This window comes from Stylophora pistillata, chromosome 11, assembly GCF_964205215.1.
Source record: "Stylophora pistillata chromosome 11, jaStyPist1.2, whole genome shotgun sequence".
NCBI lineage: Eukaryota > Metazoa > Cnidaria > Anthozoa > Scleractinia > Pocilloporidae > Stylophora > Stylophora pistillata.
This window is the reverse complement of record NC_142529.1, coordinates 4,468,989-4,485,000: the sequence shown is the minus strand read 5'-3', so window position 1 is coordinate 4,485,000 and position 16,012 is coordinate 4,468,989. Positions and strand designations below refer to the sequence as shown.

Here is a 16,012-nt window from a genome sequence, read left to right as displayed (position 1 = left end):
TTAAACTGAAGTTTTTTTTTAAAGCTTTCAGATCTGAAATCAAATTTCACACTAATCCTTGGTTATTTTAACCCACCTCTGAACAGCCCGGCCCAAATCTCTTCGGCGGACGTCGCGAACATTGCGGCCCAACACCGGTTTTAGACGACACCACTAGCTGTTTTCCACGCAGGCAAAGGCAATATTGTAATTGTTCCTTACGCCTTAGACCAGATATTAACTTACTGTGAAATTAGATATGATGAGGCATGCACAGCATCAGCTCGGCTAGAGTCAAAGAGGTGCTCGCGTGCGTCTGACCCCGCCGCGAAATTTATATAGCCGCGGGAAAAATTTCAAGTCACTTTTCCTCTCCCAGCGCAGTCCCGTGACTTAAATTTTTGCGCGACTACCCTGGGAAGGGGGAACAGTCGTTAGTCAAACAACGTGACACAACAGTCGTTAGTCAATCGCGTGACACAACCGCCTGACTGAACCTCTTTTTGCGCATGTCGCTTTTCAGAGCTCGAGCGCCGCTAGATGTTCTTTATTAAGCTGATTTCTACTGACCCGCGCTTCAGATATCTAAGGGATAGAGGTAATACTCATAACATATGGAACTGTTAGTTGCCTCCACAGCGGCCGTTAGCGTGCGACAACTTAAACCGAGGAAATGGTAGATGACAGTCTGCGATCAGACTGAATGTTTGATGGGAAAACTATTCGTGGAAACCGCTAAAACTTTCAAGTTGATCAGTGACCTTTTTGTAACATTTGGTGGCTCCTAAAGGAGCCGTATGTTTTGGCGGGACACCTACAAATCAACTGGTGGAAAAGCTCTTCACGAACAGCTGGCCCCAAAACAAACGGCTCTTTAGGAGCCACCTCATGAATTAAAGTAATAACATGTCGATTATAAACTTTTAAACATTGCCCTTTTCAACGGTATATTCCACAAAGATGTCAGCCGTAGGGGTTGCTTTGCGCATTTCAACTGACGATGCAAACCATAGCGAAAACCGTTTCGATTTTTTAAGCTTTAATAATTACCGTGTTCATAATCGATCTGGGATAGAAACATTTCCCGATCAGCGGCGTATACAATCTTTTATTCCTTTCCAATCTGGGAAATGAGTCATTCAGAGTGCAACACGGGTTTCTCGTTGATTATTGCGATAGGCGCTAGCTTTTGTGCCGTAACTCTTTCGATATCTAATTAACAACTATTCGCCGAAGGCGAGGTGAATATCGTCGAATAATCCCCGAGACGAAGTCGAGGGGATTATTCGACAATATTCACCGAACCTGAGGCGAATAATAGTTTTAGTTTAATTTCAGAGCTGAACAACAGAGAAATTTCTAAAATCATAACGTTTTAGTAACATTTATAAACATTTTATTTTAACATTTTATATAAACCGCGTAGAGCGGTTTATATAGCGTCATATAAGAAACCGCTCGATCAATCAGATTGCTGGAAACTCTTTGCTCAGCTCTGAAATTATACTAATATCTGATATTTTGATATCTGATATCGTGATATCTGTTCCTGGATCGCACGCGCACCCTTAACCGGTGTGTGAACTATTGCACTGATATGTGTTACTAATTGCACGTGCGCACTTATTAGCGCGTGAGCTGTTGCGTAATTTGGTGCTGAGCGCACATGTACACTTACTGGCGCGTGAGCTATTGCGTGATACCTGTTGGTGATCGTACACGGATACTTACTAGCGCGTGAGCTGTTGCGCGATATCTTTTAGTGAGCGCACGCGTGTAACCTACTGCGTTGAGACTGGGTGAAAAAGAAGAAAAGGAAAGACAAAGAGTGAAGAGCGCCGGAATAGTTTGCAGAACGTACGTAACATTCTAGGAAGGAGTCGTGTGACATCACTTTAAAAATAAGAACACAAACACTTTCCATCAAGGACACAACATGTGACATTTCAATTAGGATAAATTATCATACAAAGTGCTTTAAAGTAACAGTGCTTTCTGAACAACGAAGATAACTGTATACCAAGGAAAGTTAAACAAAGTTTGGACGAAGGTGCGAAACTAAGCACAGACTTAAAAGATCAATGATGGTGACCTTTCAGGCGAGTAAAGAACTTTTTTACAATTCCTGCAAGGAAGATAAATAAAAATATATCATATATTGCAAGTTTTATATTGTAATATTGATATTTTATAATATGCTTACAGAAGTTGGTGTGAAGTGAGCGCGTAAGAGCAGTAACGAAGCGGAAGAAATACAAATAGAAAGTATACGGGGACTTCATTGAACTTCTCCTCCTCCCCCTCCCCTCCCCTCCCTTTCTCTAACGTTCGCTCTCGTTCTTGACGCCGAGCAAAGGTTTTTGAACGATTGGTAAGCGGACTACTCTTTTCAAAGTGTAAGATGTAGAGAGTCTTTTTCCCGCTGTTACCAGGGTTGGTATCAGTCCACAGCTTCTTTTAGTTTGTATTCGATACTTTCTTACTAAAGACTGTATGATCCAAAGGGAAGTTGAACGAAATGGGTGGGGGAGGGGGGTGGGGTTAAGGGGTCAAGGTACCAGATTAGATGACCGAGGCAAGAAATATGGATTAAATCTCGCCCAATAAATGAGATGACAAAAAGAAAGAAAAACTGAAATCAACGAAATCCTGATGACCAAAAGCGTTGAGAAAATTCGTTCTGAGTTCGACTTCAGTTTTCTGCTTGATCTATTGACCCAAAGAAAACAGTTAAAGAGCTATGATAATCTAAATACCTTTCTTTTGTCCAAACCATCCTTCTTCTCTCATTATAGAGTCCCTGTTGCTGGAAGCTCTTCTCATTTCCCATGGAGGTACATAAGCTGGAGTAACCCAGGTACCACGCCCAGCGATTCGTTTGCCTTTGCAAGACCTACCATTGTCTGCTGTTTTTTCTTTTAGGGTTTGAAAAGATCTTGAATCTCGTTGCAGACTGCGACGTCGTACGTGCTCATTAAAATCTTTAATTTCCTCCTCTTCTGAATCAGACTCCAAACCCCAAAACTTATCTCTTTCTTTTAAAATCCTCTGGCACTCTCCACAACGGAGGTATGTTTCATTGTTAGACTTCTTCTGTTTGTTATCTTCACCATCGCATGAAGCCATAGTTGTTGTCGTTGCAGCGGTATTTCCATGGCGCACCGGCGCCCTACCAACACTTTTCAATATCTTCTCGTTTTCCAGAACAGCTGTATAATTAGCCGACATGTTACGCCTTTTTGCCGGTCGGAAACGTGTTCGCCTTTCGCTAAGAAAACCATGAACATCGCCAACTCTATTCCGCAGTAGCTGTTCGGTTGAGTGGAGGTTGTTTGGTACCCAACCAGATGTTTCTGGCCCGCTTTCTGCTCTGGCATTTTCCTCATCTGACCCAGCTTCCTCACGAAAAGTTGAGTCTGGTAAATCAAACCTCACTTTGCGCATGTTTGGTGGAAAGTCTGACCTTAACACTAAACTTGATTGGCCAAGTGTTTCTTTCCTCATAGCGCTAATTCTGCTCCAGATTTCATCTTCATCTGCGTGTTATAGAGATTGAAGGAAAAAAGCAATGCTGTCTGCATGTTTGAACACATTGACGTTCCACGTTTATAGAGGAGTTCTATAAATTATAAATTCTATAAATTAATTGGAATATGCATCCTGCGAAAGCGTGCTTAAGAAGCTGAAAGATACCAAATATTTTCAAATCCTAATAAATTTTGGTTAGTCGTTTTTTTATCAGTTACACTAGGTATATTTGACTTGCAACGCTCAATAACCATAGGGTATAAAGTGTGGCAAAAATGCCGTATATTGTTAATTTCTTTGCCAAAGACTAGTGTAGTCAGTCAACCAGTCCGTTCGTCCGTCAGTCAGTCAGTCAGTCAGTAAATCGGTTAGTCAATCAATCAGACAGAATATCAATCGGTATGATAGATGGTCAGACAATCAAACAGACAGAAAAATAGTCAGTTCGACAGGTAGTCTATCTCTCGGTCGGTCGGTCGGTCGGTCGGTCGGTTAGTCATTCTGTCAGGTGGGCAGTCAGTCAGTCAGTCAGTCAGTCAGTCAATCAGTCAGTCAGTCAGTCAGTCAGTCAATCAGTCAGTCAGTCAGTCAGTCAGTCAATCAGTCAGTCAGTCAGTCAGTCAGTCAATCAGTCAGTCAGTCAGTCAGTCAGTCAGTCAATCAGTCAGTCAGTCAGTCAGTCAGTCAATCAGTCAGTCAGTCAGTCAGTCAGTCAATCAGTCAGTCAGTCAATCAGTCAGTCAGTCAGTCAGTCACTCAGTCAGTCAGTCAGTCAGTCAGTCAATCAGTCAGTCAGTCAATCAGTCAGTCAGTCAGTCAGTCACTCAGTCAATCAGTCAGTCAGTCAGTCAGTCACTCAGTCAGTCAGTCAGTCAGTCAATCAGTCAGTCAGTCAGTCAGTCAGTCAGTCGATCGGTGGGTCGGGTAGTCAGTCAATCAGTCCCTTAATCAATAAGCCAATCAGTCAAACCTTTTTTCGCCAGTTAGTCAATCATTTTCTTAAAGGCCGTTTACACGGCAGAAAAATCGGTACGGACTTGTCAAAAAAGGAGTACGGACCTGACATTTTTGCCCGTGTAAACAATCCGTACGACGATTTAAGGGATGGGTCCGGACCCGTGTTTTTTCTTGTTTTGGGGCCATAGACGTCTATGGACCCCAACCCAGATAAAGCACGGGTTTGGACCAATTTCATTTTGTTTACAAGAATTACCGTATTTACTCGAATAAGCGCCGCACCCTCGACGCAGCGCTTATTCGAGGAATTCCGTATAACCAGGAAAAACACTATAAAACAATTTTAACACAGCATTGGCAATTTAATAATATTCTTTAAATGTGATGTTCTTTAGTTCAAAGTGACTGTATTTCTCTGCTCGGGTTATGAAACGCTCGGGGTTTTTTCACCGCATGAATTTCTCTCTTAATTCTAGATTTACTATCAGTTTTGCGTCAGTCCATAGGAAAATTGACAGATAGAAAGTGTACTGTTGAATAAGAATGTAGAAAAAGTAAATTTGTCTGGTACAATTTTTAAATAAGCGCCGCCCTCGAATAAGCGTCGCACTTGTGGCGCGAAAAATTAAATGAGTAAATACGATACGCATGTTCGATCACAGCACACAGCTGTACCAAATGCTGTAGTCCCATTCAAGAAATTGGTCCGGTCCCCCAAAAAATGCAGTGTAAACGCAACTTTGCTAACTTGGTCCTTATGCCTCTTTTTGTCCGACTCCGTGATAAAACATCATCCGTGTAAACGGCTAAAATGATGCGGTCCGTACTACTTTTTTGACACATCCGTACCCGATTTTTCTGCCGTGTAAACGGCCTTTTAATCGCTCGGACGGACGTTCATTTCATCAGTCAGTCACTCTGTATTTCAATACTTTGCTTTGAAACATGAATATAGCTTGTATCTCGGAGTAACTCAGAATTTCGACCACAAAATCATTAGGGAGCTGGTGATAGCAGAAGTGACTTAACATTGAATACATAAAGCCTTTTATCATAACAATGATAAGGCTTAAACTCACCCTCATCGCGAAAATATATCTTTGGATGTCTTCTAGTATCTTCAAGTTCAAACCTTTTCTCTACTACGTCCAATCTAAGTTTCATGTCATTTATTTCATCGAACAATTCATCCAGCGCCATTGCTTTCACGTGACAGTTCAGATCTTTTAAAATCAGTTCAATCTCTGACGCGTCATTTGCCTTCAGAGGTTTGGAGATGTACGTCCCTGTCAGAATCTTGCGCAGATCATCCAATGCCTGTATAATGATAAGTTTATCTCGCTCATCGGCGCCATGTTGGAAACTCTTATATAGAGCCAGAATTGAGTTTAGTTTCTTTAGAAGTTGCTCGTCCTTGCGCGGAATCTTTCTTGTCGCCATGTTATTAGCGTCTGTAAGACTCAACAACGTTTCTGTTAAACTGGGATTCTCATCTGGTTTTGTGAGGCGAGAGAACGCCGTACAACAAGTATCCAGGAAACAACTGTTCTACGTCATATATAAGTTCTACATCACATACTCAAATAAACGCGCGCGCCCATCTATCTCAAGAAGACTAAGCTTTACGACTCATGATAAAGAGACATGACTGATAGTCGCGGGAAGCGAAGCAAATGGAAGAATCAGTGCAGACCATACAGCGATTTTCTGGCGTGTCTGAACATCAAAGGTCAAGCAATAGCAAAAGTAGAAAAAAATAATCATATCAGCGATAGAAAATAAAGATATATGAACAAATAAAGCTAATTAAGGGGGTCTTCTCGGGAAAAATATGTCTGCATACCACAATACTTTTTGCTTGCACGCCCTGTTTGGCTAATGATCACCTGATTGGCTGAGTAGGAGGTAACCCATAGAATTTCAAAATTATTTTAAATTCTAAGCCCCAAAATCATACAACAAAGTTCAGAACGTGGGAAAAAAATCTATTTGCATTAAAGCTAGAAACTTGAGTTTGAACAGTCAAAAGAGGCTATTGAATATTTAGAACAAATAAGATTCTCAGCTTTGAGAGCGCATAGTAATAAGGATGAACGATAAGAGTCATTCGTTAATAGCAAGATATTTTTTTTTCTATTAAAAGGGCGTTGGTCATTTTAGATAAAGGTAACTATTGGCAAACAAGGGTTTCCTTAACGTACGCACAGATTGAATGCACATTGTTACTATCAAAGATACAACGCAGCAAGTTTCTTTCTTGATTTTTGCGATAAAAACTTCTCAAGTCCTTAAAAATACGGCAAAATCACATACGGATAGTCGTGTATAGGTTGAAAAAACAAGGGGATTTGTATGCGGCACAAGCGACAGACTCAGATCATAGGGTTAAATGTGACAATGTAAAACAAGAAATTCTTTAATATTTTGAAACAGAGAGCTGATTGCTCAAAACAGCCGAGTAATAAGCGACCTGTTGTCTTGACAATATTGCCACTAGAACATTTGTCGGCGACGTAATTGAGTTAAACCAAACATGTTTGGTATAATTAAAGACAGTGTGCGTTGTTTTGTAATTGTCATCTTTTCGATTCTGTAAACCAAATTGTCACCCTATACACACAATTAAGTATTCTACAAATTGAAGTTTATCATGTTGTCAACATATTGGCAGTTTAAAGCATTTTCAAGACTTCGGAACAACATACCATCAAAGAGAATACAATATGCCTACACCTGCTTCTTATCAACATGGTACACTTGAAATAAAAGGAAAGACACCCGTTAATGTTGGTCGTTTAGTTGGTCAGTTATTGCTCATTTGATTAATTTTTGGATAGAAATTATCGGTTTGTTTGTCTCTTTGTTATCCTTTAATTTGTTACCAGTACTTTGCACGTGGTACAGAACACAATTTAGAGAACTGTTAGTTGGGGAACGTTGTAAGGCCGCTGATTTATAAAACGCGTTGTTGAAAAGACTAGGACGCCAGAAAGCAAACATCGACGGCTCTGGTAAGTAATCTCGATTATAAGTGTCCTGGTTGAAGTGCCAAGCGAGATCGTTTTTAAGTGAAGGCAACATCAAAAATATGATTGGTTGTCAGCTTTCTTTCAAGAAATCAAGCGATTTATAGAGGTCCGACCAACAAAACTCACCGGGAGTCACAAAAACAAACCTCATATTTTACCGTGCAATATCGTGGAAACAGAAATAAAAGCTGGGTGCAAGCAAGATTTTATTCACGGAATGAATTGATAATTGGAGCGGCTTTTAAAATCAAGCCAGAGTTAAAGGTCTTCTTACAATATCACCCCGAAAAACATGACACTAAAGGAGATTATCACCTACTAAATAAAGAGGCTCTTGAAAGCTGTTAAACAAGTTTACCTTCGTATTTAGAAAATTTATAGACTGAATAGCGTACTGATGTTAGGGCGTATAAAGGGTTAATTTGCAACTGTTGAAACCAATTCCGCCTGCAGTTCATACTCAGTTATTCCATATAATCAGGGAAATGAAAAATCGCAATGGTCATGGTGAGTTTTTATACCAAAATCTATCAATCCTGGAATCCCTCGAAATTTTACTGCATGAATGAAATCCCTTTCCTTACTTTCCCAGTGTAACAGTTTTCTGGCCGTTTTTTCTCCTCTGCTCGGTGGAGGAAAAACAGTGACCTGGTTGAACGCTATGGCGTGCATTCATGGAATTCTTCTGCTGTGTGCTTGCATCATCACAGGTATACTCAACAACGATTAGTTACTGTATAAATATATATTTTTTTAGTACAGCATGTCCTCGGTTCGAAATAAAATGGACTCTTTTTTCTTCGTTTTCAGTTACTTAACACACGCACACTACACACTTTTCCGCCAAAAAATAAAATACAATTTGGAAACCATGTTTTTTTTTTTGGCAGGTTACTCGGTAATACCAAGAGTCGTGGTATTACCCAACCTCCAATCAGGTGTTCTTTTTCTGTGTGCGCAATCGCCTTAAAGTCCTAGGTCTGATCAGCAAGTAATTTCTCCGAACAATATCGGAAAATTTTCTTGCATACAGGTGCTAAGAACGAAGAAAAATATATACAGCCGGATGTTGCATAGTCTGATTTGACTCTAAATTCTCAGTGGTAATTATAACATGATAATATAATGAGAAATGTATCGCTAGAAGTCAGAAGAATTAAGATTGAGAAATCGGGAGTGAAAGTGTGAATAATTTTAACCGATAGAAGCTGGAGGCGAGAAGTTCAAGATTCCTGGAGAGGAAATGGACCCCAACAGTGCAAAAATGGTATATCCCAGAAGACTCTTGAAAAATGGTGATATCAAAGAAAGTGTATCTACTAAAGAGGACGTGAGTATATTAATGAAGAATTTTGTGTCTTGCTCTTAAGTATGGTGAATGACGTCTGGGTTACGAGTGAAGGTCCCTGCACGCTTGCTAAGTGCTTACTATCTTAACCCTCATGCACAAGAAACAACCATGGTTAAACTTGAAACAAGGATTCCATGATCTCAGTGTCCTATTCAGGAACACCACAGTATGACCAATCAGGCTCTGATTTGATGAGAAACGATTCGTGTGATCCGGGGCTACGTACACAGTTTTACTAATAATCAGTCTTGTGACTTGCGCAGGAAGATCACATGAGTGAGGTGAGCTTTGTTATCCCATTACGCAGCGGTGAGCACATTGTCGATCTGCATCAAAACAAGTGAGTAAAATAATCAACGATGAATTCGCCTAGAGTTAGAGTGGGGCAGATTTTGTTTAATTTTTTTCTTTCCAGGGAACTTGTATCTCGTTCATTTATGATGAGATCCTTCGAGGAGGACGATACACCCGTGATGAGAACGGTAAGCCGGGAACCTTAACACTATGGAGTGTATTGTGACAAGTTGTACCTGAGGCAAATGTCAAGATATCTTCCCATAAACATACTCCTAAAAAGGAACGCCGACAAAACTGTGCGAAGACTGTTCACATGACTTTGCCCAGCGGAACTTCCTGGAAAGGTAGTCTATGGATATATATCCCGCTCCCCTGTCTCTCCCGGTCCCATCTCCCTGCCCCTAGCCGGATCATAATAAAAGATGTGGTTGGAGGAGAGAGATTACAACAATTGTTACATGAAAAACGCCCGGGAGACTCGGGGATACTTATGTACCCAACTAAATTGCTTTCCCGTTGGTCACCTATTCCTACATCTTATAGTTTAGACCGGAGAACTGCCATTACCACGGAAAAATCCGAGGCAACGAAGAATCCATAGCCGTAATCAGCACTTGTAAGGGATTAAGGTAACTTTTTACCCGCTTAAAACCGTTTCAAGCTCCTTTGTATAGTTCAATTGAGGACTATTCAATTCACTGTGTGGAAGACACTTTCTCTCTGTTCAACTCCAGGGGTTATATCGACGATGGGAAGGAGAGAGTATACGTGGAACCCGTAGCGTATAAGGTATATCATACCGTCTTATTATCCTAGCACAATACACAGAAATAAGACAAGTTCAAAGGCTTAATCCAAGAATGCCTGTGACTTCCTACTTTTTCAAGACAAAGGGACAATCTATAACAACAAAACAGCTTGGAAGGCCTCCCAAATTCTAATAACATGTTAGCAAACGAACCCCGTGATAAAAGAACTTGCTTACGTCCCAAATGTTGATGTGACAATGTGGAGGCGTTTCAGATTGTGGCTGGGTGAGACGATTCTTTTCAAGAAGAGGAACTATGAGGCAACGACTAAAATTTATTATTTTTTGGGCTAACATTTCTAACCCTCAAACACAACGCTAAAGTTCCAAAAATGAACCCGCAGAGATTTCACTTGTGATGTAACACTAGCTGGTGTTGTCTGAGAGACCTTTTAAAAGCTATGACCAAAAGTACGAGCTCTTGTTCTTTAGAGTGGTCTCATTTTCTTTGGTTTTTTAAATATGCATGTCTCCCACTTTTTCGTTGTTAGTCAGACAGAGTACACAAGATTTATCGAACAAAGCCCCTCAGTAAGAAGGACAAAGTTTGTCACAGTAAGTAGTAACCATACCTAACTTTCCCCAATCACGCATAAAGAACTTTGAACAAGTTTAACAGATACTAGATTAAAGAAAAATATGGTGAACACCCAGTTTCAGCCAATTATAGAAGGAAAAGCCCCAAGTTAGATGACGACCAACGTTCCTTTATAATTAGGATGGGTAATCGATAACATTCTCGCCAACAGCAACCACTACCATTACAGCGAAGGCGACTTCATCAACAACAAAAGGCGAACTTTGAGAATAAACTTGAAAATGCCATTCAGTTCCTTGAGTCTTTAACTTTTCACCACAATACGGCATTTTTCAATCGTAGGCACATTTCACCCGAAGAATGTAAAGGCCAACGGAAAAAAGTCATGGGATTATGGCCACGGTGGTAACCAAACAACTCGAAGGGTAATTGAAGTGATCTGTTTTTGAGCCACAAAACCAAGTGTCCTTAGAAATGTCGAATACTGGAGTCAGATGCACAATTGTATAAAAACTTTAAATCAATATAAAAACGTAAGTTATGTTATACTAAATTTGTTTGTATGATTTTTTAAATTATCAGGTTCGTCGAGGAATTGACGAATTCTATCGCCCTTACTTCACCACGGCCGAGACCAGATACACAGAACTTGTGATAACTGTGGACAAAAATTTGGTGAGAAATGAAAATGTTATCTTCGCATGTTTCAGATATGTCCTGGAACAATTCTGTGCCACTGCCCCAGCCGAAAGATAAAAGCTCTACATACTTATTTCAATTTTTTTAACAGTATAACTATTTTGGAAACGAAGAGGAAGAAGTAACCAACCGCATGATAACTCTAGTCAATGCTGTTGATAAGGTAAGCAAATGAATTACGGACCCTCCCCTCCCTCGTTCCCACTCTCTCACAAGTATCGCGCCGTCAACTGTTCAGCGTCTAAATGAACTTCTGGAGAGGCTGTGGAATCTTAGTCAGAATTCACCGTTACATAAAGCTTCACAGCCTCATCTTTACTTGTCCCCGCCGTGTTTCCTCTTTTTTGGCAGAAAGATAATATTCATAATGAGCAATCTTAAACATGAAAGGAATTCATTTCAGATTTACAGCAAAATAAACATCAGAGTGGTGTTGGTTGCGCTGGAATTCTGGAACAATGGAGACAAAATTGTCAGAAATGAAACAGCTACTGTGTATTATGAAAGATTCGCAAAATATCGCAAGAACACGCTGAAGAAAACCTTCCCTGATCACGATAATGCACAGCTAATGTGGTGAGTATGAAGTTCTGCTGGATTAAAGGTCATTTGCGAACTAGAACGCTCATGACGGTCTTGTAACTGAATTAGGCGTAAATTTATCTTAGTATTTCGCTCAACCTTTGATGGTCTGTCGCGACGGGCATCTTTCTCTTGTGGACAGACTTATGCTATTGTACTCGCTTATCCCTTTACGCACCCTAACATCAGCCCACATATTCTCCATACTGTTCTCTATACATTCCCTTTGGTACTGTCAAGGAGAATTTGTTTAACAATCAAAACTTCTTAAGTTGGTGATCATTTCCTTTATACTCACGATTTTAATGAATGATTCAGCGGTCATTATTGTAATGAGAAATTATATACTGGTCACTCTTTGGTCTGATTTTTTTGGTCACTCTTTTGGATTAACCTGTATCTAGTAATAATAATAGAAAAATTTATCTAAACGCGATAAATGTTTAAAGCCAGAGGCTTGTGGGTTCGTGTCTCAAAACAATGATATAACATAAATGATAATAATAAATAATGATATAGTTTTAAATTTATCCAAAAACACAAAAAATATATTCAACTTCTTTTAGATAATAAAGAAATATAAATCCCAGACACTACCAAGCAGCCACTCCGAATCCAAGAAACGCAAACAAAAACCAATAGTTCAATCTATTTTTTATCCATATTCATCGAAGTCAGAATGACCACCCATCTCATGTATTTATAAAACACCTTAGCAAGGTCTACGAATTTCAATGATTCTATACAGTGAGAATCCGTAGTAAGTTCCCTGTTTCTCGTTGCAGCAACAACAGCTGGACTGATGCAGCAGGAATGGCGGCGCTCTATGGCATGTGTACCGATGATTCGTCAGGAATAGTTGCGGTAATCAACTTTCTTTTATTTTGAATAAAGGGGGTAAGTTTCTTAAGAAACTGTGGTGCTGCGTCGAAGAGGGCAACAGGGTAATATGGTTTTATCAACTGAGTTGATAATGTAAGTTGGCCGCCGTAAAGAGTTTCTTTCCGATGTTTCGAGTGTTAGCCCTTCGTCAGAGCGAAATACTTAGGGTTCGACTATTCTTCAGTGCGAATTTACTTTGTAATTACTTTATCGGGCACTATACAGTTTCTCGCTGTTTGGTTTAACTCTCATTTTGCTATGATTCTAAACAGTAGAGTTGACTCTGTTTAGGATTCTAAACTTAGGAGTGAAGTAGGTGCAGTGAATTCTTTGATTAATTTCTTTCTTGTAGTGGGACCATTACATCTCTGTGGGACCTTGGATAGCCTCGGCCCATGAGATGGGACATAACTTTGGAATGGACCACGATGAAGGTCAGTGAATACTATCTGATTATTCCTTTACTCTGCACTTGTCAATGAGCTGAAAAAGTACTTAGTGGTGACTTAAAAGGGACATATATTGTAATAATTATGAAAGATGGGGATCAAGTCACCAAATAAAACGTCTAAGAGGTAGAGTTGAGTCAAAGTTATTATGGATAGCTTTGCGCTAATGAACTATATCTACGTCCATGTGTTTAAATTTTTGCTTGTCAGAAATTGGTGGATGTACTTGTCTGACCCCTAGAGGTTGTATCATGGGAGGACACAAGTAAGTTTTTTTTGTCCTTCGTTCTCTCTTGATGGAGAAAATCAAACTATCATTGCGATTCTTTATAAATGATAAAAGTTGAAGATAGGAAACCTTGCCAGTGCGGTAAAAATGGTATCTTGACCCGAGATAAAGATGGGAAATAGGCAAGAAAAAATTGGGAAATAAAAGATACGGAATGTAAGATACCTGTTGAGTCCATGATGCAAGTTGCAAGATGTTGAACTCCTCCCCCCCTTCTCTCAGGAGGAATTCAGGGGAGGGAGGGAGGGGGTAGCCTGAGATAGACCTTCATGCTATTACGAATGGAGGGGCGAATAGCAACTACTTTGCTTAGAACCCAAAGTACCTCTTAACTGACAAATTAAGAGAAATTGTAAACACTTGGTGCAAAAGCTAACTGTATACTTTTCTTGCAACATTTATCGGACAGGACTCGCGTTGCAGGATTCTCAGACTGCAGTATGAAAAGTCTTGCAGAGTTGAACGACTTCTGTTTGTACGACCGTCCACAAGCGGTGAGCTTATAGACCGCTTTCATAAATGGCTGCTAGACTAATTTTCTTTTGTTTAAATTTAAAATAGCCCTTCTGGCCTCGCTTGAGATAATGTATTCTTTTGAATTTTGTACTGGAGAACGAGGCCAGAAGGGCTTGTTTAAATTTAAACAAAAGAATATTAATCCGGACGCCATTTATGAAAGTGGTCTATAGTGATATCAATACACTAGAAAAAAAATCTGGCCTCTCAAGACTTCTCATTCAATTACATTTCTTAGAGGGAATATTCAGCATTGGATAGCGATTTCAGACTATGGAAAATAGTGGATCTTGCCGAAATTTTTTCGGAAGCCTCCCCGCCCTACCCTCCATATACTTACTGTTTCTCGCTGCCCTCCCTCTCCCACCCCCTGGGGCAAGTATACTAAAATAAATATACGCTACGTTATCTAAGAGGGAAAAGCTAATTAATAACTTGCCTCAAAGTTCCGGTTGTTAAAGAAATCTGCCGATCTTTGAATGTACTAATTATTTCCACTAACGCCTCATTGAACTCTAAGAGTTCGCAAAATTAGCGAGTATCAAGACCAGTGTTCCATAAAGTTAGCTTTGTTGGCACCCTCAAAAGCCATTTCAACTTTATGTTTTAGTCACACTGTCGCTTTGCGTATTTAATTAGACAGGTCTAATTTATTTTAATAAATGAGGACTTGTGGTCAGTTAATACCCGAGGGCAAATGTTTGATTACGGTAGCGTAACCGGTTGCTATCCGCATGCAAACAATCTGTTACTCTCACGAAATCTCTGTCTCATTAAAAAGTAATTTTTATGCCCTGAAACCATAAATGTACATCACAGATACGAAATGATTAAGTCAAATCAGAGTGCAACAAAGCAGTTTACTTTAGTTTCGAAACATTCAATGCTTGTGATAAGAATACTGTTCAGTCACACCCAGCTACTGAAAGCCGGTCATTGTTCGCTGTAATCGAGACTGTTAAAATTACATTAAATGCTACACAACTGATTCTTAAAGTAAAGGAATACAGTGAAAGTAAAGTCGCTTTTAAAAAAAATATTTATTTCCACTAATACTACCTCGGTAAAGAGCTCATTTGGAAACAATTATACCGTAGTTTCCAAATTAGGAGATGCTTAGAAATAATGTTAAGAGCGTGCAAACATATCCGTGTTTCGTAGACTGTCGGTCCAAAGATTACCGCCTTTTCTTTTAAAGCTACAATTATAAACATTTATCAGCCAAAAAATGCAAAGAAAACATTAATTTTAATTAAATGTTAGAAAATAACATCCTTCCTAGGTCTGTCAAAGTTTTTAAACCTTAAGCACTCTTGAAAAGAAATGAATACAGCAAAGTCCTATTCACTTTCACCTCTCATTATACTTTCTCTGGCTTGGACATTACCAATTTGATGATTTCTTCGTAATTAATCACACCTTTCTGTGTATCTTCCACCGGGGCGAGTAACTCGTTTGCCTCGTCTTCAGTCAATCTGCTGTCTCCACGCAGGCATAGTAGACCCCTCAGCGATGCACCATCAATTGTGCCTGTACCATCGCGATCATAGCATTTGAATCCTTCAATGAAATCCTCTCTGACTGGCTCTGGTTTGCTTTTGAACTGAGTATAGACTCCAAGCCATTCCTCAAATTCCACTCTTTTATCCTTGAAGTCTTCTCGGACTTGCTTCAGATCGGTTCCTAGTGGATTCAACCCCATGGCTCGAAGCACATCCTCAACCTGATCGGAATCAATTTTGCCATCTCCGATGCGATCAAATAAAGTGAAAGCATCTCTGAACTCAGACATTTCGTCTTCACTGATCTTCGACATGACTACAGAGTTCTTCCTCACCGCAGGTCTGTTAAGCTGATCACTCGAAGGGCTTGACCGAATGACGCTACACCGGCTGCCTCGAATTTTTTTATTATCAACAAAAGAAGAAAAAAATAATTTGCGTAAAAACATTTAATTTTGATGCCCACCGATAATGTTGTCATTTATAACACAACTAACCAATCAGAGTCACAAAACAATTGATTTAATAGATGTTATCAATGAAAGGAATCCCCCCTATCTAAACACTGTTGTAATTAACTGGGTAACCTTTGATAACAGAAATCAC

At 39.7% G+C, this 16,012-nt stretch overlaps 3 protein-coding genes and 1 long non-coding RNA gene across 7 annotated transcripts in view; 1 reads left to right on the top strand and 3 right to left on the bottom strand.

Annotated features, from left to right (window-relative positions):
* Positions 1-90, bottom strand: part of LOC111322646 (uncharacterized) — a 19,709-nt gene extending 19,619 nt beyond the window's left edge. Inside the window, exon 1 of one of the 4 annotated variants that reach the window (XR_002694083.2) lies at positions 1-90. This exon is cut by the window's left edge and continues 436 nt beyond it. This is a non-coding gene — a long non-coding RNA (uncharacterized LOC111322646). The other 3 variants (XR_015993023.1, XR_002694084.2, XR_015993024.1) reach the window with 3 other exon arrangements.
* A 1,812-nt stretch (positions 91-1,902) lies between these two features.
* LOC111322676 (uncharacterized) lies at positions 1,903-6,400 on the bottom strand. The gene is made up of 3 exons (XM_022925815.2): positions 5,544-6,400; positions 2,736-3,515; positions 1,903-2,104 (listed from the first exon to the last, which is right to left on the bottom strand). The coding sequence occupies exons 1-3, from the start codon at positions 5,902-5,904 to the stop codon at positions 2,058-2,060; spliced, it is 1,188 nt and encodes a 395-aa protein (XP_022781550.2). The 5' UTR covers positions 5,905-6,400; the 3' UTR covers positions 1,903-2,057.
* Positions 6,401-9,113: 2,713 nt separating this feature from the next.
* The window catches only part of LOC111322584 (uncharacterized), a 34,037-nt gene continuing 27,138 nt past the window's right edge, over positions 9,114-16,012 (top strand). The window contains exons 1-13 of the mRNA XM_088738541.1: positions 9,114-9,184; positions 9,260-9,326; positions 9,685-9,770; positions 9,876-9,930; positions 10,441-10,504; positions 10,830-10,912; positions 11,070-11,162; positions 11,278-11,349; positions 11,590-11,762; positions 12,554-12,632; positions 13,003-13,084; positions 13,310-13,364; positions 13,798-13,882. Coding sequence (XP_088594667.1) covers positions 9,117-9,184; positions 9,260-9,326; positions 9,685-9,770; positions 9,876-9,930; positions 10,441-10,504; positions 10,830-10,912; positions 11,070-11,162; positions 11,278-11,349; positions 11,590-11,762; positions 12,554-12,632; positions 13,003-13,084; positions 13,310-13,364; positions 13,798-13,882 — 1,062 coding nt within the window. The 5' untranslated portion in view covers positions 9,114-9,116. The remainder of the gene's footprint in view (positions 9,185-9,259; positions 9,327-9,684; positions 9,771-9,875; positions 9,931-10,440; positions 10,505-10,829; positions 10,913-11,069; positions 11,163-11,277; positions 11,350-11,589; positions 11,763-12,553; positions 12,633-13,002; positions 13,085-13,309; positions 13,365-13,797; positions 13,883-16,012) is intronic.
* LOC111322638 (myosin-2 essential light chain) lies at positions 14,745-15,809 on the bottom strand. The gene has a single exon (XM_022925765.2). It carries the CDS (start codon positions 15,718-15,720, stop codon positions 15,265-15,267), a length of 456 nt encoding a protein of 151 aa, XP_022781500.2. The 5' UTR covers positions 15,721-15,809; the 3' UTR covers positions 14,745-15,264.